Source organism: Trematomus bernacchii, unplaced genomic scaffold (genome assembly GCF_902827165.1).
Source record: "Trematomus bernacchii unplaced genomic scaffold, fTreBer1.1, whole genome shotgun sequence".
In the NCBI taxonomy this organism is placed as follows: Eukaryota; Metazoa; Chordata; class Actinopteri; order Perciformes; family Nototheniidae; genus Trematomus; species Trematomus bernacchii.
The window spans coordinates 2,165,820-2,188,530 of NW_022987513.1; the positions used below are offsets into that span (position 1 = coordinate 2,165,820).

Sequence of the window (22,711 nt, forward strand, 5' to 3'; positions counted from 1 at the left end):
ATGCAGAATTAATGAAAGATTCAAACACAGACGGATAGACAGAAAGCAGATCGAACAGTCAAACAAATCCAAGAGGGGCATACAGGTCAGCAGGTGAGGAACAGGCAACAAAAAGCAGAAATAGATCGAGCAGACGTTCAGAAGGCTGGAAATTACAGGCATGCGCAACATTGTCAATCTGTCAAAGAGAAGGTGGAGATGAGCAGGTCAAAATACTGCAGGGCTGATGAGAAACAGGTGAGCAGGCGAATGGGGGAGTCAAGTGACTTGTGTGAAAGCATGTGAGAGGGACAGTAAGGCAGAATGGGAAAGCACGACTGTGGAAGTCTTTTTGACACTTCCTGCCTAATAATTCCTTCAAAGTCCAAAACCCTAGTTCTAGCGCCAATTTTCGTTTTTTTCTGTGCTGTGTCTCTTTATACATCCATGTGGTGAACACAGAACTATACAAACAAATGTAAGACATGGTTTTTTTTTTACAATTTAATAAACACACCACTGGTGTCAAAAGATATTAACTTCTTTGGTTAGTTAAGCAGTCAGTAATGATTTGCTACTGCTAACATTAATAATGCTAGCTAGCTAACAGTAGCGAGAGACACAGCATATTATTGTCCATTCCAATCAAAGATAACCCTAATGATATCACTATGACATCATGAGTGTGATTTTTGACAGATTTTCGAACCCCCTTATACTGTAGCTTTAGGAGTTATTCTTGATTTCCTTAATTAAGTGCTTAATAATCTAATCTTTTTTTGTAGAATTATTGGATTAAATAAAAACCTAAATCATGCCAAAGTTTGCAATGCACAACTCGTAGTTTCCATTGTGCCATCCATATAGGACCAATATTTGTTTTTGAAGGCAACACTAAATGGTATCAGTCAGTGAGTGAGCTCCAAATCCATGTCTATCAGCTGAGACAATAACAAAATAAAACCACATGAGTTCACCCTCTGAATGACCTCTGTCTGTTCTCCTGCTCTTAGGAGGCCTGGTACGAGTTCCGCGTCATGGCCGTCATGGATGACATCATCAGTGATCCTAGTAACGTAGTAGGTGTGTCCAGCACAGGTGAGACCTTACATCTCATATTATATATACAAAAAATACACATATATAAATACACAGATTATAGAGTATACAGTACATGCATGTCAAAAAAAGTGTTACTCCGAGAAGAAAGGGCAGGTCTTCTTTAAACCTCTGGATTCAAACCAACAGCCTCTTGCAGTAGCATGCGTCGCTAACCTCAGGCTAACTTCACAGTCCTGATCTGACCAGAGGCGGTAGATGTATTGCACACTCAGCAACTCCAACTTTACATTTTTCCCACTCAGCACTATTAACATAAGCTCTCTTTACATGCACACTCCTTTGTACCATCTTTAAAAGTATGACATCATCCTTCTGTCTGCCCCAGTGGATTGCACTGGGCTGCTTTTTGCAACAAAGAAATCAGAAATCAAACAAATAAATCAAAGTCTTTTTTTTTTTTGGTCCCAATACTAAGAGGCTGTTTTAAATCTGAAATGAAACCCTGAAACTGTGATGTCACTCCCCTGCAGAGGTCACTGGGTACACATCATTTGATAAGAGCAGCTGTTGGTAGCATTTATAATGAAGAAGATGTGCAGTGGTAGAACGTTGCTGCCCCCTAGTGGCAAAGCTGGAGAGTAATGCAATATCAGAAGCTGCTGCTCATCTCTCTGTTGATCTTGAACTAATTTGACTGCGTTTTCGCTGCATATTGTCAAAGCATTAACACAATTGTATGTTATTTTAATAATTTGTTAAAAACAACATGTTTTGACGTTTCATGCATGTTGATAAGGTATTTTACTTATGTCCAAAAAAGTAAAATACCTCACATACCTCCCGCAATAATCTCAGCGGATAACAACATACAGAGGTATCAAACATTACATTACATTACATCATTACAGTGCACCTTTACTGACTGCAGCGTTCACTGTGAGACTCTTTTCAGATAATTATGGAAGTAAGTTGACTTCCTGCTTAGTCATTATGGCATATAGCGTGCAGAAATGCTTATTTTAAAGCCACACACAGTTTTAAAGGTCAGCTCTTGCATCTCATTGGATATGGAAGGACTTTTCTTTCAAAAGGCTATCAAAGCCTACAGATTATACAATGTGGTGTCCTTTTTTTGTTTGGGAGTAAGGGAGAAAAAAGGATCTCAAATGCATACCCAGAAAAAACCGCCTGATTGAGTTTATACAATTTGAAAGCTTGTTAATCAGAGCACAGTAGGATCTTGAGGGGACAGCATGCTCTTTATCAGTGGACTCATGTCTGCTTGGTTATCTAGAGTAAATAACAGCCCATTTTCAGAGCCAGAAAAGGAATGTTGGCAATAATCATAATAAAAGATAATAATAATAAAATAAAAGTCTTGTACGGTAAGTACATTTTTGAATGTTTTGTTTTATTCTGTGACTGACATTGCTACACACAGTTTACAATCCTCCATACTAAGTATTTCTTCATACTCTTCATCTTCCGCCACTAAAGAAAGCTAAAATGTAGGCTTGTTATTCAAAATAGAAGCCTGTTGAGTTACCATATCCTTACTGGATGCTTTGGAAAATACCAGTTTTTCAAAATAAAAGCCCCATAGAAAAACGGTATAGTAACAGAAAGATTCAGGTTTAGGCTTGTTTTTCAAAATAAAACCCCCAAAAAGCAACACTACAGCTACTGCTATCTATACCTACTTAGAGCTGTTAATATCACTATCCGGATGCTACCACAGCGCTCGTCATGCAGTCAAAATGTAGCTATCATTAACATTTCCTCAAGCCTCTGGGTCTGTCTACAGTCTGCAGCTGTCATTTCCTGCTTTGTTGCATCCTTGTCATTCTGTAGCCACACTGTGACTTTACCCAGTTGTACGTCCCTGACTCTCCCCTCCTCCCCCCGCAGACTTCTTCCCCCCTCCAGAGATGGTGGAGGAGCGTGGACTGGCGCGGCCTGTGGTGGCTGGCATTGTGGCAACCATCTGTTTCCTGGCAGCAGCTGTCCTCTTCAGCACCATGGCTGCCTGCTTCGTCAACAAGCAGCGCAGGAGGAAGATGAAGAGGAAAAGAGGTGAGGGAAGACCTGGAAAATAATGGCTGCCAACACAATCACTCAGACAATTTTCAGGGAGCAATTAAATGATCACAAATAACAACGATTACTGAATGTTTTTGTATTTATACATTACAACTTATAATCATTTTTTATGTGAAACTTAACTGAGAGACTTTTAACAGACATCCCCACATCTACCTTACTGATTTATGTTATCATGCTGCTCTATATGACTCTCAGCTTTAATTACATGATCAAGTAGTGAACATCATGAAAGTGGCCTAATGACACTTCAGAAAGTAACTTAAGTCAATATATTTTGCATTTAATTGTAATCCTGTTACTCCATTCCAATAGCTGCTCCAGGCTCAGCAGCAGCTATTGTGATCGTCATCTTTAGAAATTCACTGGTCATTTTTGGAATTCAAGTTTTCATAAACCTTTATGTAAATTTCTTGGATCAGGGTTGTTTATCCTTATAAATGCTTGAAAATGAGAGTGACATCTGAAAATGTTCACCTTCCTTATCTCTTTCTCCCATCTTCCAGACCCCCCTCTATCCATAACACACTGCAGAAAAAGCATGGAAACTCCGTAAGTAACACACTGCTACAAAGAGATCTACTGCTAACCCATAATAAAACAGCAAAGCATTCAGGATTCATTTGATCCCTGATCAGAACTGTAGTTGTATGTGTTCCAAATACAATTATAGTCAACAAAACAAATACTTTATTTCTACAAAGTGAGATGTATGCAGTTCCTTTTGCTTACACAGCAAGCAAAACTGCAGAATAGGAACACACAATGATTTATATTAGTTGGTACTTATCTTGTCGATTTCTCAATAACAACTTCACATCTATCCTGAATATTTATTGTCTTAATAGAAGCAACATATTTTACACTGTCATACACTACATCTGAGCTGTCAGTGTATCAAATGTGGCATTACAGCGAGCAGGTGAAAGTCTGTTGTGTCAAAGTGTAAAGAGAAAAGCTATTAAGTTGTGTGAGTGTGAGTGTGTGTGTGTGTGTGTGTGTGAGTGTGTGTGTGTGTGTGTGTGTGTGTGTGTGTGTGTGTGTGTGTGTGTGTGTGTGTGTGTGTGTGTGTGTGTGTGTGTGTGTGTGTGTGTGTGTGTGTGTGTGTGTGTGTGTGTGTGTGTGTGTGTGTGTGTGTTGTGTGTGGGTGTGTGTGTGTGTGTGTGTGTGTGTGTGTGTGTGTGTGTGTGTGTGTGTGTGTGTGTGTGTGTGTGTGTGTGTGTGTGTGTGTGTGTGTGATGTGTGTGTGTGTGTGTGTGTGTGTGTGTGTGTGTGTGTGTGTGTGTGTGTGTGTGTGTGTGTGTGTGTGTGTGTGTCGGGAGGGAGGGGTTCTGTTTGTGATGTAACATTGAAAGTAGCAAAAGTCAGCATTTGTGTGTTATGATTGGAGGGACCAACACAACAATGTATTTTTAAAATGCTGCTCAACCTAAGTTACAGAAGCGGTGTGTATACAGTAACACACCTACTTATAGGACAACAAGACAATGACCTAAACTTAAAAAATGTAAATGAAGCTCTGTTGCTTAAATTAGAATAACATGTTTCTAGTTAATTTTACTTTGAACGTGAAAGATAAACACACACCACTGGAGGCTGGCTTCTAAAGGGAGGCATCCAATCTTCACATACCCTATTGTACAGCAGCCCCCTCTAGCTAATTTCCATATTCATGATCGCTGTAGGGGGGTGAATTTCTTATATAACTCACCTGTTTTCAATTATATTTAGGCTTCGGAGTTAAAAGAGTTACAGGAGTTGTGCTGGTGTAATCTCCCGTGATTACCTCAACTCCTCTATGCATTGTTTATAAGTGATTGTATTTGTTTGCTATATTGTAGCCCATTATTTAGTTGATTGTTGGCTGTTTTTTAAAAATAATTACGAGAGCTTTATAGTGGTGTGTTGTATTTGTAGCAGGTTGTTGTAGTTATATAATTGTAATTTATAACCGCCCTGTCAAGGTGCATGCCATAAGACTGTATATAAATGGACGTAGTGTCCATAGTCACCCATAGGTTCCTGCAAAGCCACAATGAAGCCCAAAGAGGGCGCACACGGCTGTTGACATCTTGGAAGTGAGTCAGCGCCTAACTCATCCAAAAAATGGGGACAGAGGTGGAGCTGAGGCGGGCCTGTCTGCAAAAACATGCCCACTTAGCTCGAAGCTACCGAGCTAGCTAAGGCTAACTAGCTAGGCTAACAAGCTAGACAATTTAGCTCTGCTCTACAGGCAGCTAACCCAACATTCAGGACATGTAGGACACTTGTGTATGTATAACATCTGAAGATGTGTAGTTTTATTCATGTTTTCACATAATTTTACAGGATATTGCTATAATATTTGACATGTTTTACTTCTACACATTAATATCTGATTTGTAAAACATCACAGACAGAAAGGTATATCCGTCATTTAATGGTAAGCTATTGAAATTCTGATTCCATAGATGTCTCCCATCACCCAAAACCCCTGACTATTCTCTCAATTCAGTATTTACATTCTTATATTCAAGGAAAATCAATAATATCTTATAGTCCCTGTCTATCAGCTGTGCACCGCTACCTATCTACCAATTGGATCAAATATAAAAGTCAGCCGAATTAGTATTGATACTGCAAGGAGACGTATTGTGTGAAGAGAAATTGAAGATGTTGTTTAATTGCTGATATATTTATGATCCACGTCACATATTCAGTTTCGGTGGCAGTTCTTCCAGTTTGTCCAGAAGTCTTCTCATCAGGGCTCTATAAATAGAGAACTACGGCAGATGTGTAATATTTAATGCAGCCGAACCGTGTCTTACAATGCCGTTATGTGATGACTTTCAAAGAGAAAAGCAAGCACACTCGGATTAAAGTATTATTTTCTTTTTTTTTAAAATGTTTTTGGATTTCATATCGCATAAACACCAAATCCCAACGTGCATTGCGGCTAAAACATCCAATCACCGAGCTTCAATCATAGCTGAGGACCTTGGGTAATCAGTTCAGTGGGTGTGTATCGCCTACGTCTGTTTCCGGTGACTTTATTTTGAAATTCAGTTCCTGACGGACGGCAAAAAAGCCCGATATTATAGAATTAAACAAATAAATAAAAACAAGGATAATTGTGTGTTATTGTTGAGTAAATAACAGTGTGTTATTTAGAAAAGAATAACAAATTAGAAGGAAACAAATATTTTAAAAATACTGATTTCAGTATTCTGAGGCTCTGAGCCCCATTTCTTTTCCTCGCGGACGGCAAATAAAGTCTGACATTATACAATTTAAAATAAAAACAATAATCGTGGCTTGATATTGAGTAAGAAGATGTTTTTATGAACCACACAGCTTCCGGTCTTCCAAGATCCGACCGGACAAAAAGACGTGGTGCAGGCACGAAACACACTACCAATAGAAATACATTGCTTTTAAAATCGTTCTGTGTGACACGAAAAAAAGGGGAAAATCTTGTTGGTGAACACGAATCAATAGATTAAATGTCGTGACTATAACACGAAATGCCGTGAGACTGGGTTGCATATTTATGGTTAAGATTTAGGCATTTACAGAGGTCTACTGGGGACTATAATTAATGTCTACTATAATCTACAGCTCTGTGTGAAATGATCTTGAATATGAATGTTAAGAATACAAATAAAACACTTATGATGTAATTATATTTATTACAATTTATTTTATTTATTTTCAGTTCAGGTCCTCAAGCCATGGCCACCTGTGTCTCCAACAGGCCGGCAATAAACTGTACGGGAGTCCTGCTACCTGAGTTTAGACAAGTGAAAAGGAAACAAACTAAAATATATTCAAACACTGTCGTCTTTATTTTGAGGTGCTGACTCCATTGGACATATTAGTGATATGGTTAAAGTTATTGTCAACATGAAAAACTGAGCCACCTTTTATAACTTTATATATTTTTATTTTTTAAAGCATTTATTAATCTTATTTATATTACAACATTATTCACAGTGTGGATCATTTGAGTGCACTGAGGTCCAGTCTGTCATTTCATGTGACTAAATGTCTTTACTTTTACATTTTAAAGTGTAAAATACTGTCCATCTTTTTGTTTTTTATGTCCTTTTATAAAAAATGTTTTTAGAGTTCATCATTAATATCTACTGCTTCTCGTTTCAATAAATGTACTGGTTTTGGCTTAGATTTTTACTGGAAATGATAGATCTCAAATTCAAATCTGAATATTAGTTACTACCATTAGTTTGTGGCGTTGTAGACTGAGGTCTTCCACAGGCTAGGGCTGGGCTGTATGTTTACTTTTTCAGGTGAATCAGTATTGGACGTAGATATAGTGTTAGCTGGCTGAATACACCAAAACCATCGGACAGCCTCATTTTTGACAGTCTGTTTTAATCGCACAGCAGGCCATAAATTAAATCCAATATTTGCCTGAAAAATAGAATCCTGCCCGCACCACATACGTCTCAGTCTTCATCCACTTTTTATACAGTCTATGGCCGGTTAGACAGTCCGATATTCGTTAATTAAACATTTCCGAAACAAATTAAGGGAATAGCATTTCTTTTCGGCACAATGTTACCTCACTAAAAACCTTTTTGGCCATAACTTAAGAATTCTTATACTAATAATGACGATCTCAGGCAAATGTCTAATAGGATAAAATGATGAAGGGATAATGTTTTGGACAGACATGGATGTAAACTGCAACTTGACTTTTGGGTGCATACTCAAATAACAAAGAAATTATCATTTCATTTTGAAAAAAGTCACATTTGCCAAAGGTATTTCTCCTACTTAACATATCAAATAAATAATCCTCCATGATAAACAAAGGGGAAATAGAAATGTAACTGACATCTTATTATTTATTAGATCTAATCCGTTGTGAATTCAGCCGTACAGTTTATATTCTCTGTGTGAAACGTTGCCGCACACTGCTGTGAAGGTAATGACAGCAAGATTGCAGATGGCAAAAGTTCCATCCCATTATTTCCTGTCTTTTCATTTCTTTGTCCTTATGTGACCCTGAAATCAATCCAATCCACCATCACAAAGGACGCCTCAGGTCCCTAATGGACTCTTTACACAGCCGACATTTTGACATGTGATAGCAGCAACAGCACAGGTGGATCTAATAACATTAATTGTAGTTATAATAGGCCTCGGAACGCCTGAATAGAAAGTATCCATCATTTTATTACAACTGCATTAGACAAGTGGAAATGTCCGCCATGGTCTGTTTTCCTCAGGCGAGCAAGGCCTGAGTGAGATATATGATCATCCTGAGGAAGTGTTTCAGAAGGACTCTCGCCTGCAATGGTTGTCTTTAAATTACGGAATACTAGATGCTGTTATGAATGGTATATCGTTGAAGACTTCAGTTTTATCAACTGCTGGTATCCAAAAATAAGCAAACATTCATTTCATTGTACATTTGATACATTTGTATAAACTAGTTTAACAATTTGGATAAGCGATAGGTCTGTTGGTATTATTTTTCCGTTGTCAAGGAATAACATTTAAAGACCAAATCCATAAGTGACTGACAAGTAATGTAATCTTCTTCCTCTGTGCCATAGTTCTCCATTGTTGTCCATTAAACAGACATCAATAAGCCACAAGGTTTCACTGAGTGTCATGTTTCTTTATCACCATGAACACACTCACATACTGTATCTTTAGTCAATCCCACACACACCCTCCTAATACTCTTTACCTCACTCAAGCCTGAAAAAAGTCCCCAAGTGACATATAGATTATTGAATATCGATTACATCCTGCTTTGTCCCTCTTCTAATTTCCTGGGTTAGTGGAGGGAAAAAAGACAAGACCACTAACTAGGGGGATTTATGGCCATTTACCTCATTAGAACAATCTCTACTTTCCTCTCTCTTGCCTTTATCTTAACTTTGCTCCATGGCCTTTCTTGTCCTCAATATTCTTTCTCGGATAATGTTGTTCTCAGATCATCTTTATGACTTACTAATTTCTCTTTCCATTTATGTCTTGTCCAACCCACAAGATATTTACTGTTGCTGTTTCAGACATACCTCTCGTTGACAAGCTTCCTGTTAACCTCCATACTCTCCTCACTTCTTACTGTCTGATCTCCCCACTTCTACAGGAGAATTAGCCTCATTCCAAGTGTTGAACCCTACTGGGAGGGGCTGGACGCAGACAGGTACAGGGCTCATCCTTCCAGTTCTCAGTGAGTGTGCCAACCATTGTCCCTGTTCTTGCACACTGTTTACCCCCTTTTGCACTTTGGCTCAACCCCCAGACCCTCAGACTCCTGACCTGGCTGCATGCATCCGGCCAAATGTCCCCACAATGCAGCACACCAATTGTGGTTTTGGTTTTAATTGATCAAAGGTGAAGGATCTTCATCTTCAGAAGGTGTTATAAAAAACAAAACAAGCCCTGATTGTTAAAGATTTAAAAGTAAAACAAAGTATCCATCCTGCAATGCAGAACGAGATTCAAAGACATTTGGACAGAATGACAAAATAAGATAATTTCTCTTAGCATAAGACCCGTGCTTATTTCTACTTTTGTATCATAATTTCTGAACGTGTTATTGAGGTTAACCTAATTGAATCACTATTACTATAAAAATAGTTGTCATACTGTAAGTGGCTTTTAAGAGAATCTTAGCGCTACACAGCCTTCGAATGTCATGTATGTTGGCTAATTATAAAGTTTGGGCCAGTCGACTGTTAGCTTAGCTTAGCATGACTACTAGAACCAGATGGAATAAATTATGTATATCTTGTTTATTTGTGAGCTTTTTGTCTTTGGAGTGATCTGAAGCTATCTGCTTCTAGCTAATGCTAAGCTAACCTAACTACCCCCTTGCCCTTGCAGTTCGTACATCAGTGGTATCGCTCTTCTTATCAACTTTAACGTTGGTCAGGCTCTGAGATTCTGTTATGCTGCGTTCACACCGGACGCGATGCGATGTTTGGGGGTGGCGCGATTACATGTAAAGTCAATGCAGAGACGCGGACAGACGCGAATTCGCTCCGACGGCGCGCATGAAGCGGTGGACGCGGCGCGAATCACGCGATTGAGGCGATTGAACGGTGCCGCATTAAACGCGAGAGTTCCATTTTTTCAACTCGAGCGTCAAATTCACGTGACGCGTTCTCGCGGAAGCCAATCAACGGTGAGGATCTCAGCCTGCCGTCACTGACGTTCAACCACACAACATCAGCCGTTAGCTGTTAGCAGTTAGCACACAGAGCTCACAGCTCCTCATATCTGATCAGAAACTGGACAAAAGTTAAACAAGTACAAACCACAGACTGTCTGTGTCATGGCGAATACAGTCGCTGGTTTATTTATGTCTGTAGGCCGTTGTTATGTGTGTGGAATGAGCATATACAACGTTAGCTTAGCCTGGTCGACCCGATCTTCATTCAGAAAACAAGCATTTTAAAAGGTTTTTTGCCTGCCGTCTTGTCTGTAGGCTTGTCAAAGCATTAATTCATGGTTTTTACTAACCGGTATCAGTATGTTGTTACTTCGGCATCATTTAGAAACGTGTATTACAATTTAATCACGGTAAAATATGTTCATTTTGTTGTAGTTGTAGCTCCCGAGCCAGCGCGTCTTGTTTGAATGATGCGAGTAAACACAGCTGGCAGCCGCGGTGAAACTCGAGCGATTAGAGCGAAGCGAATATTCGCATCGCGTCCGGTGTGAACGCAGCATTAGTCAACTCCAATCAGACTAATGATCCTTCACTGTTGTAACGGTGATTCATTTCTTAAAATATCAAAGAGACCTTTCCCTTTAACATAATCCTCGTTTTCTGCATTTTTTATAGCACTCTGCTTGTGCATTGTGCCGTATCTGAGGTTTGAGCTGTTTATGTAACCGCATTGAGCCGTCCTTTCTCACTCTTTGAATCACTGTTCACCCTCCAAGTGGCCTGAACCATTTTGTCACCCTTTTGAATTGAATGTCTTCTCTCTTATCCCTCTCTTATCCCAAATGCTGTCACAGACACATTTTCTCTTCTGCCTGTTAATCTTCCTTTTTCAATTCAAAGAAAATGTTTAGTTTATAAGTTTTCATTCTTAGCTTGTAAAGATTAAGTACCAACTATTGAACACAAACCTGGTCACCTTACCTGTTTTAATTGTTACATTGTATGAGCTGTTTTTGAGCAGAGTTAAAGACAACCATAGTTGTTGTGATTTATTTGAATATTTTACATTATTATTAGCGGTTTATGAAAACAAGCCACTTCATATTTTATTGTCATTGGAGCCTAATAAATCAGATGTAGCCACATAAACTATAACTGAGCAGCCATTGCCCAGCCATTTGAAACATAGCTGGAATATCTATTATATGTAACAGTGTTTTTTCCGTGTGAGAGGCCTGTTCAAGAAAGACATAACACCACAGCCTTTCATAGCTCAATTCTAATGCTACATTGTTGACATTTTTTCTTTTGACACTATCATGGATACTTACTTTTCGGCCTGCGATCTAGAAAGCTGTTCCTCCCAAGACTGACTCCCAGATTGACTGGAGAAAGTTCGTCTGACAATTTCCATCCTCGCTGCAGGGAAATATTTTCCTAGGCCCATACCTTTGACCCAGTTGATCAGTTTGTACTGCCCTCACTGAGCACAACCTTAGGCTGCTGTGCTCTCAGTGTTTTGTCTCCCTGTTCCTGCCAGTTGGCGTCAGCTGATAGAGGTGTTATAGTGCTTTTGCCTGTTTTATCTTATATGCACAATGTTGATTATTCTCTCAGAACTAGCTAAATACATGGTTCTGGGGTAGAGATCTTCAGAATTGGTTTGGCAACAGCTGTGTCACCTCGTGGCGGCAGCTCATGTCTTGTGAATTCTCCGGCCGTAACTCCATAATAAACCATCAGTGTTTGCCATCAAAGTTCCAGCTCTCCCCGTGTCTCTCTGAGTCTCGTCTCCATTGCTTCAGAGGTTTCCATCACACTCGCCACGCTGAACTATTGACCAAATCATCAAGTAGTGCACATGACACAAAATGAGTCTTCCTTCCAGCGCTGACACAGCAAGCAATAGTTGGCATATTCACATATTAACTAAACGTGTGCCACACAGAAATATACACTTTCATTTTAAAGCCATTGTTGAAGGAAACATACTTGTGTGATGGTGTTTATATCCATATGCATATCCATGCTCCTTTTTTAGAAGAACGAACATTAGGAATAATATTTACAAAGTATTTTTTATTTCACAGAAACCTTGGTAATCATATGTTTTGGAGGTTCTACTTACTTTGTGTATTAACCACTCCCAGAACCCACATTACACCACACAGCACTGGCTTTTGGTCATTTCTTTGCACTCTTCTAACCACTTTGAAATACAACAGTTGAAGTGCATCATTGACCAACTATTTTATCATTCAGATAGCTAGAGTGAAAGGCTCTTTGCACGTGTAACAGTTTATTGTTTATTGTTGTTTATCTTTGTCTTGTTTGTAATGGAAATGCATGGGATGAATAAATTGTATGTTAGATGTTCACACTGGTCCATTTAGTGTATCATCCTTTGGTGTATGTGTCTATGCATCCTGGTGTCGTAAAAATGACATTCCCATACAAATTCAGACTTTTTGAAGTAGCCTACCATAGAAACATTTATTTTCAGTGTGCGGAAGTCTGTGTTTGAAGGACATTGAGATGGATAGGTTGGTCAGACTGTCCAAGAGACGGGTGTTTGGTCCCATATGAAACACAAAGTCAATGCTGTGTTGCCTAGACAACAATATAGATGTAACGTGCTCGAAGCATGGTAAGCTTCACCATGTCGGAGCTGTGTGGAGGCAATGCCTCACTCAGAGATATGCTCTGATATATATGACAACCTCTACTAAAGGGTTTCTAATGGCTTGGTTTTAATCTCATAGAAAATATTTCTAATAATGTTTTCCTCAAAATAAAATTGAAAATGCAATTAAAGTGAGAATATAGAATGACAGGGTTAAAGAGGTACAGTATGTGTCCCATTTCAATGCTTACAGTAGATGGCCAGTATGCAAAATAATGTTGAATAAAATAAGTAATCAAGTCATTATTATCATAACTCACTAATTATTCTCATTATTCATCTCAATTTCCCAAAAGGTATTTTCATGTTCAAGACTATCATTATATAAAGATGTTGAAAATAGCAAACAATGAAAAAACCGGACTATTTACTTCTAGTTCTTTTTCATTCTTAATTGTATTGATTGCAGAAAACATATTTTGCAGGATATCTTTGCTTACTAATGACCAGGGTCGGCTCTAGAACAAATCAAATGGGGGGGCAATCATTTACCATGGGGGGTCACACACTGCCGTCAACAACCAACACACAAACACCAACGCAACTTCAATTTCAAAAAACATGCTGTAAAGTCTATTGTCTTTCACACACATTGCAGGGGTGTAGTGCTATTTTATAGCGCACCTATGACTTGTGCAATCATGCACGGTTGTGGCACGACCACCAAAACAGAAACATATGGACATAGGCCACCATATAAAAAGTGTGCAAATGTATTTAGTTTCCTATCCATGTGAACATGTTTTAGGTGGGGGGTGGACCTAACCTCCTCTAGGGGGGTCCGGGGGCATGTTTTTTTAAATATTGAAGTTAAATGCATCACTCTGGTGCACTTTGAAAGCAAAATTAAGAGATCTATGGATAGCCTACATCTCTCAACATCCATATGAAACAGAACTGTAAACAGATGTACTTTTTCTTTATGGATATTTGACTAATCACTCCCCTTTTAAACTGTATTCTTGTGTTACTGTCCTATAGTATTTCATACCTGTTTTTCATTTATTCTCTTATTTTTTAATAACTATAATGATCATATAAAGGTGTTCCTCGCAAATACTTGTTTAGATAAATGGTGACCAAACCGTTTGAGACCCACTGAGATAACTTACACTAAAGTTAACTATCTAAACACTGAGAGAGTCCTTTACCTCACTGAGCTGACGTTATAAGATCCTCTCAGTCTGACAGGAGAGGACTCCACCTTGGTGTAGAAACAGCTCTTTATATCCGTTAGCATAGCTAGCTAACCAGATGCTAACAACAACATTCCACGTTACCGCTCGCGCACTCACAAAATGCGCTTGTGCCACACACACACACAGAGCCGAGCTTGAATGACACACAGAGACCCAGAAGTACTTGTACTGTACTGTATATCATATTATTTTCGATGGCTTTACTGTATAATCAGTATAACAGATGAACAGATCGCCACTGGGCTTTCATCTAAACACACAGCCACGTAATGATAACAAAACAAAGGTCGGGGGTCATTGGTCAAGCAACACACCAATCAGAGAGCAGCAGTGAGCACACCTCAGGCAGTGTTTTATATTTGTATTCTTTATTTCTGATTTATTTCACACAAAAAACTTTTAGTGGAAACATTTTCACTTATATGATTAAAAAAAAAAAAAAAACGGCAAAGTGGCAAGGCTTGCCTGCCCTGCGTTGGGGGGGCACAGTGACTCATTTGGGGGGGCATAACCCGCGAATGACCCCCCATGACGCCGACCCTGCTAATGACTCAGAATCAAACAGAATATTTGAGGTAGGAGTCATAAGCCGCTTTCACACCAAGTACTTTGCCGTACTTAGTTCCCAGTACTTAGTCCCGCCGAACTCTTTAGTCCCGGAACTGTCCTAATAAATCGCGTTCAGACCGGAATAAGTCCCTGAGGGAGGATTACGCAAATGAAGCCGCTGACGTCACTTCTTCTTCTTCTGCTTTGGGTTTACTGGCAGGCAGCAAACAACTTCACGGCGTTTACTGCCACCTGAAGTCCCGGAGCCCCCCTGACTCCGGGACTTCGGGTGGCAGTAAATCTCCACCCGAAGTCCCTGGAGTTGGGGACTGGCTTCAGTAGAAGCTGCTGGGACGCCCAGCAGCTTCTACTGAAGCCTTCCGAGTAAATCGCCAGAAGCGCCGACACCTCCTCATCTCCACCGCTCCCATGTTTTATTTTGTGTTGCCATAAGTTATTCTCTCTCCGTTGGTGCGCTGGGCTAATGCTAATGCTAATAATGCTAATGCGAGCAAATAAAATGGCGGCTTCACAAAACTTTTCGGAGTGTTACGGGGCGTGGTTTGCAATTCGCCCAGCCAATCAGAAATTGGAACCTTTTCCGCCCCAGGAAAGTCTCTGCTCTCTAGCAGGGACTGAAAAGGGGTGAAAAGGTTTGCATGAACTAAGTTCTAGTTCCAGATATATTTGGTGTGAAAGCAAAATCCCAAGAACTATCGGAACTGTTCCTGGGAAAAGTACTCCGGTGTGAAAGCGCCTATAGTCTTGTAACTGGAGTGCAACTGTCACTGATGTTTTTAATGGCATCTATGTTTTTTATATATCATCTTCTTGTGTATGGTCTGTTGTCATTTTTGTTAAATTGTGGCTGAATTTGTTTTCAGCACCATCAGTAAAGCTTTACTGGCTATTTGAGCATTTAAAGATTCACTTTTGTGTTCTTTTCTTTAGGTCATCTTCAGGAAAGTTGAGCCCGGAGAGCATTCGTTCAAAGGCATCTCCGTCAGAATCATCTGAAGATAGTCATGACCAACGTTCGGGAAAGAAACCATCCACAGTTACAGGGAAGAGGGAGGAGTTGTCTTTATACAAAAAGACCAAAAGAGCAATAACAAGCAAGAAATACGGCATGTCCAAGCATGAAGCTGAAGAATCACCCATTGAACTCATCAGCCGAGGCCCAGATGGACGCTTTGTCATAGATCCCACTGTTGCAGAAATGTCTGTAAAGCCCCGGCGAATTGAGGGCTTCCCCTTTGTGGAAGAATCAGACCACTATCCTGAATTCCGGCAGTCAGACGAGGAAAATGATGATCCCAGGTCTATGCCCCCAGTTATGGCCCCTCTACGGCCTCACCAGATTTCCCCAATCTCCAGCCAGGAATCCTACCTGCAACCTCCAGCCTACAGCCCTCGTTTCCAGAGGCCTTTCGAAGGTATGACCATCATGGAGAGCAGCCGGCTCCAGGCCACGGGGCAGATCCGAGGTTCTCTCCACCACAGGGCTTTCTATGGCTATTTAGGCCACCCTGGGGATCATGACCCCCCACCTCCTTTTTACATGACTGATACTAGCCCACTCAGTTCTGTCATGTCCTCCCCTCCCTACCTTGCTGAAGGTCCTTTTGGTCACCCCATGATTCCTGAAGAATGCAGGGAGGGTGATTTTCCTCAATATGCTGTCCCTGGTTTCCCACTTCCTCTGACTATCACCTCTTCCTCTCGTACACCCGAGATTTGGCAGGGACTGGATTTCACCTTTGCAAGTCTGGAGGGTCCCCAGTTCATTTTCCCGCCACACCACCCTTTGCATCTCCGCCACGACTCCCCCTATCCTCCTCCACCTCATGTTCTTCCCCTAAGTTCTTTCCAGCCCTCCCTTCCAATGCCTACCTACCCAGCTGTCCTGCCACTGGAGGCCCCAAAGAGCCGCTCAACTAGGTCTCCCAGCAAGGCCAAGCCTCGTGGCTCCCCAGCCAAGCATAGAGCTATGCAAGAGGCACACTTTGGGCATCTAAGACACACAAGCCACGGAATGGGTGTGCCGGTTTTGCCTTACCCCGATCCAATGGCCCATATTGTACCAAGCGCATTCAGTAGCCTTGACACGCGATGGTTTGAAACCACCCCTCGGTTCAGTCCTAGACAGGCTTGTAGGGTGGATTCTGGAATGCATCAGGTGGTCCTCCAGCCCTCCCGACTCTCCCCCCTAACCCAAAGCCCGCTTAGTTCTCACGAAGGCTCCCCAGAGATTGTAGTACGTCCCAGGCCACGTCCCAACATTGTCCAACCTCGCATACCACCAGAGATGTCTGAGATTACCCTCCTCCCTCCTTCCACAGCCAGCTTCTCAAGGAGATCTTCCCCCTCCTCCTCACCTGCCCACCATGGCCAGGGTAGCAGGAGAGCCAGTCCCAGCTACCGTTCCCACATAGCCTTTGCCACTTCTGCATCCAGCTACCCAGCTTCCCAGTCCCCGTCACCCCCCATGGAAAGCAGCAACATATTTGGGCAGATGCCATCTCAGAGGAGGACTGAGGAGGGGATTCTTCCATCTGAGCCCTCTCCACCCCAGTTGTCAGCTTCAGGGTAGGTGCATTAGGCATGCAGAGAGGGATACCATATGAGTCATCTGCCCCAACCCATAATGCTTTAATGTGTAAAGCTGCTCTGACATTTTGGTTACTGAAGTGATGTCTAATATCTAATCATTTTTTAAATCATCTCTGCAGCAAATTAGATTGATAGTTAAGTTGCTTCAAATATTGTTGTTTTTTCATTTCTAATCACTTTTTATGTGAAAAATGACAACTGTATATTGAAAGTCATTTTTCATTTAATTGTGATTATCCAACTATGGAGGTTCAGTTAAGTTCCAATTTGGTCAATGCTGCTTTTCCATTTCAGACATCAAGTTAGAGGTATTCACCCATTGAATCTGTGAAGCATCATTTCAAAGGTATCACCTTAAAAAACATTCCATTTCCTACTTAAAACAAAAAGAAAATTGGGCCATGATTTATTTGTTGAATTGGCAAGAAAAATGCAGTTGCTTCACAGATTACATTTCAGAATGTTTGGGGCTACAGTTCAGCTTAAAAAAAATGATATTGACGGTACACTGTGTAATGTCTTGGCACAAGCCCCTAAAATACTGGGAATTTGCAGACATCACCACAGGATCCCTGTTTTTCCATCTGTATCATGCGTTACCCTGCTTTCACCTAACAGGAGGAATCCCATAATATTCATCCAATTGATTCCCCAGACAAATCAAGCACCCATTGTTATGTCTAGCTCCAAGCCTCTGAAGATGCCTTTATCATGCAGATGGTTGCTTTAAGAAGAGTTCATCCTGGCAGGCCCTGCGGCCCATCCTCGGCCTTAGTAACCTGACTGTATGACCAATTCTCCCTCACCTTCCAACCTCTCAGATTTGTTCCTATCCTTCCCTTTCTGTAACCTTCCTCTCCCCAACTCCTTCAATTGCCTCAAGGACACCCCCAGGTCTGACTACCAAGGAAAGGTTGTTGGGCAATGTGTGTCACAGGGCCTGTCCGCTTCTCATGTTCTGCAATGTCTCCATCATTATCAAGTAGGGCCAGTATGGTGGTTCTTGATGGCTCCTGGAGTCTTACCTGCTTTGTTTTTGATTGATCTCAGCTATCTGGGCAGCGTTGTTGTGACCAGGTCCTCTACACAGCAATAGGTAAGGGTTGGATCCATGTCTGAAAGGGGGGGGTTAGCAGGTGGGACTTTTTTGATCACCTCGTCCTTTAAAGGGGAATACTAGACTTTAAGTCTTTGTTTGATGTGTTCCTTACTTCAGTCAACACATGTAGTTCATTTCAGTTCTTTCCTTTTCCTCTTTTTTTAAAGTGGCTATGCATTTTAAGTTCCATAGTCTTCAGTACATTATGCATTTTGATATGCATATGCCATCATAGCTAATAGATCAGGTCAGAGATGTATCACCAACATGATTTCATGCTTGAGTGGTTTGCTAACTGACTATGTTCATAGACAAATCACCCATAAGTAAGACAACATAACAGTAATCAGCATCAAACCAGTTCAAATATGTATTCAAGAATGTATTGTCTCCCTAGTTGGCTATTCTGAAAATAAGTTCAGCAAAGGTCACATATTTAGATATAAGAAGAGTATTTAGTGCAGGAGCTACAGAACACATCTGTCCCTGGCCAGGCTGGATTACACTCCAATCAAATGGTTTTACATCTGCTTTCTGCAACTTTGGTCTAGAGATAAATCCACACTTAGAAGTGTTCTACACAGAATTCAGAGCATATCTTTGAATAAAGTAATTACGTCCTTGTGGCGATGTCTTAGCCTGCTACTGGCAGCAAACATTGTGAACAGTGCAAACAAGGCCTACAATGCTAATCCAAAGCATTGGATGAGAGTCACAACCACACAAATATTCACATGTACGCCCAGCTGGCCTGGATACAAAGCATTTTCCTTATTTTGCTCATATGTTAATGTTCAGAATTACATACAGATAATCCGTAAGAAGCTGTCTGTGTTACGGGTTTGACTCGCCAACAGTTAAACCGTTGTTTATACAGATGTACGCCCCTAAACAGTTCTCCAAAAATGATTTAAAATCTTGAAAGTGTAATGTAGGTTGATATTAAAATGTACAAGCACTATACTCTCCTGATTTATTTGAATGCACAACTGCCTCAGCAACATGAGACAGACCTATGGTAGTAAACCTTTGATGGGTGGGGAAATTGGTGTATACCTCAGTGCATCTTAAATCAATGCAAATTGTGGATAGTCCCTTCTTCTTTTGCCCACTCCATTTTGGGAGTATAATGTTTGGGTTATATGTCCTGCTTTTTCATAATTCATTCATTGTTATCTGCTTATGTCATGGCGATGGCTTTTGTTAGCAAACGCACGGCCCCTCGCCCTTTCTTTAGCCCAGTGATAAGCCATCTCTCCAATTCAGCCGTCTTCCTCAGGAAGGAATCAATTTCTTCTTAATCTTGTCCAATTTCTTATATGCTACTGCTCAGTATGCAGCTCTAGCCTAGCCGTCTTAGAGGGCTCCCTCGCCACTATAAAACTCAACTGATTGCCAAAGAGATTGTCAAGGATGACAATGAGGCGGTCACTTTCGCAGAAAGCTTTTAGTCTTTGTTATCAACTATCAGAGAACCGTGTGTGCTATCCAGTAGGCCAGACACAGACGCCTTTGGTTGTGCCTTAGATGATTGGTTAGCGCTTTACTCATAATGCTAGTCCCCAGACTCACTATCTAGCAAGATGTTGTACTGACATTCATCAGTCCCTGGTTAGCCCGGTCATAAGATGAGCCTAGTAGGGATTTGGAGGAACAAATTCATCCACCCCTTAACCCTGGCCAAAGGACAGCAAAGAGTAATGCTAATAATAAAGGTTGCTATAACACATATTACTTCCTATATGAAGAAATAACAAGTAACATGGCTGCACAAATAGGTATACAGTAGTAGATGTGGATACATCCAAGTAATGCTTTTTACAATGTTTCTTTATTACAAACAAATATGATATTCTTAACCGGTATGGTCACCAATTTATGTTGGTGTCTTGTGTCTTTCTGTAGTGTGGCATTATGTGTATTTATCAAAGGGTAGTATATGTTTACGTTGACATTGACATTGTTTATTGTCATATAAAAGGTTTCCAAATCACTTTTAGCATTCTCCTCAAGCGTGACACATTTGATCACTTATATTTTACAGATGCTTGTATTGTATGACACCAATTGAATATATTTTGGTACTCAATCTCTGAGAAATATTTAGTAAGATTTACGATACGACAGTAACTTAAGCTGTGTGTCCACTGGGAGCGATCATTCAGAGCTATATTTTGCATTAACATTAAGGGCAGAAATGCTGTTGCATGTTCCTGGCAGTGATGAAAGCTTAGCATGTGTTCTCAGCGCAGTAGTTTCAAGAAGTTAAGGAACATCCTTGGCTTTGTTAAAATGTATCAGGTATAGCAGGTTTTAAACAGAACGAGAGCAATAGCAGGAGTCTTGACCAGCACTTCCCGCAAGCATCTGTAGCCTGGATAAGTAGAAGGAGATTCCTGGTGGACACATAGCATTAATGCCAGGTATAAAGCTTCTGTATAGAGCACGAATCAAACCATCTACTGTAAGTGTACAAATGCCCTTGTTAAGTTTGGACTGCAGAACAGTTCCTCACTACCATGTAAAGCAGGTGTCCAGCTAAAACAGCTTCCGCACTTCTTTTTTTCCTGAGGAACAAACATTTTGCCAAGGGCTTGCAGAGGGTGGACACACAGGGGGCTTTAGACCCCCTTTATGTGTGAAGGAACTGCCCAGTGCTTTTGAATGTATTCCCCTTTAAAGTCGTGTTTCATGTGCAAACTGCCATGCATGCCATCGCTAAATATTGCTCCTTCGTTTCCAAAAAAAAGAAACAATTATATGGATAAATTCTTGTTACATTTGTTGTCCTAGTGCTTCGCTTTTCTTTGGCTTATTTTTCATTATGTGACTGTTCCCGAGTAGTCATTTTCCCCTCCCGCCATCTCTCCCCCTGTCAGCATGGTGAAGCCCATTGTAGACAGTACCCATGTCTATGAATACATATTGATGATGCTTTGTTGCTCAGCTGTGATTCTCCCCCTCTACTAACAACCTTCGGTTTCTCTCTGCAGCCACGGTTGGAAGATGGCCTCTCTGTAATGCTTATTGTTTTCTGTGCCTTGAGAGAACCAAGTGTGTGTGTGGCAGAAGTCTGTGGGCTGCCAAGTCATAAGTTTCTCCATGAATGGGGGGAAGCTCTGTGCAGTCATGAGCAGCTGAGGAATATACACTCGAAACCAATGACACATTTGCATCTGTTATTTCCAGAAGGGGATATAATCATTTAAAAAACTAATTCAATCAATTTGCAAACATGTCAGCAATTTTAAAAAGTCATTCTAACATTTCGTCCAAAATATTCTTTTTTTCTTCAAACTTTTTTCTGAAACTAACAGTGCAAATCTTTTTTAAATGTTGTACATTCCAAAAAAAATGTTTCTCACTGTTCTAGTCTGCACCATGAGGTACATGGTCTCGGGGGTCGTCTAACCCTTTGCTTTACTTTTGGTAGAGATTCTTTGGATCAATTTGAGAAAGATATCTGAGAGGGAAATGTGGTTCAAGGTTCACAATTCAATGTACCATCTGGATTTATGACTGTATTGTATTTTGTGAAATGTAGTCATCATTTATCTTAACATAACTTTTATCAAATCCAGATGATGTACAATGTTTTAGTAATAGTAGAGTTAATGAAATCCTTCCCAAACTTTAAAAAAAAAAGTGTTGTGTTATCTCATATTGATCCTTTGGCAATGTGCTGCACCTCTTGCTTAGCACAGCAGTGGATTGTGTGGGTTTCTGGTTCTGATGCACTCCGTAGTGCAGAAACAGTCCACTCTATACGTTTGGCCTGGAGTTACCCGTTTTCCCATCTCTCTGCTCTTTATCCAGAAAATATCGAGGTGTGCCGACTCCCCTTTCGGGGTCTGAGAGGATTGATGCACTGAGATACCAACGTATAAAAAAGGCCAAGAAGATGATGATGAACAACAATAACTCCAAGTCCAGAAAGAAAGCAGGTGTGACTCCTGTTCCTGTCTGTTTGAACTTTTCACACAGTGATATTATTTAAAGAGGCCCTGTAACGCTTTTGGGGGTTTTCCCTTCCCTGTAGTGTGTTATATAGGTTTGTGTGCATGTAAATGGTTTGCAAAGCCCCCCACCCCCTGTACCTGTGAGCAGTATATATAAAAAAATATTAAAATAAACTTTTCACAATAATTTAAAAGGAGGGCATAGCAGTTAGTTAACACTGAAAAGGGTGATATCATTTATAATGTCGGGTGATGTTTATACTTACCAAATGTGTTTTATTCAGATGTATACTTCAGGGAAGTCATGTGCTTGTTCAATTCCCTGTTTTGTTG

At 40.6% G+C, this 22,711-nt stretch overlaps 1 protein-coding gene across 3 annotated transcripts in view; it reads left to right on the forward strand.

Moving 5' to 3' along the window:
* Positions 1–22,711, forward strand: part of igsf9bb (immunoglobulin superfamily, member 9Bb) — a 118,285-nt gene that overhangs the window by 90,326 nt on the left and 5,248 nt on the right. For 2 of the 3 annotated variants that reach the window (XM_034151659.1, XM_034151667.1), the window contains exons 15-19: positions 993–1,077; positions 2,950–3,114; positions 3,648–3,693; positions 15,659–17,296; positions 22,236–22,363. In XM_034151659.1, the coding sequence (XP_034007550.1) occupies positions 993–1,077; positions 2,950–3,114; positions 3,648–3,693; positions 15,659–17,296; positions 22,236–22,363 (2,062 nt within the window). Of the gene's footprint in view, positions 1–992; positions 1,078–2,949; positions 3,115–3,647; positions 3,694–15,658; positions 17,297–18,370; positions 18,417–22,235; positions 22,364–22,711 lie in introns of those variants that run through there. The other variant, XM_034151673.1, reaches the window with a different exon arrangement.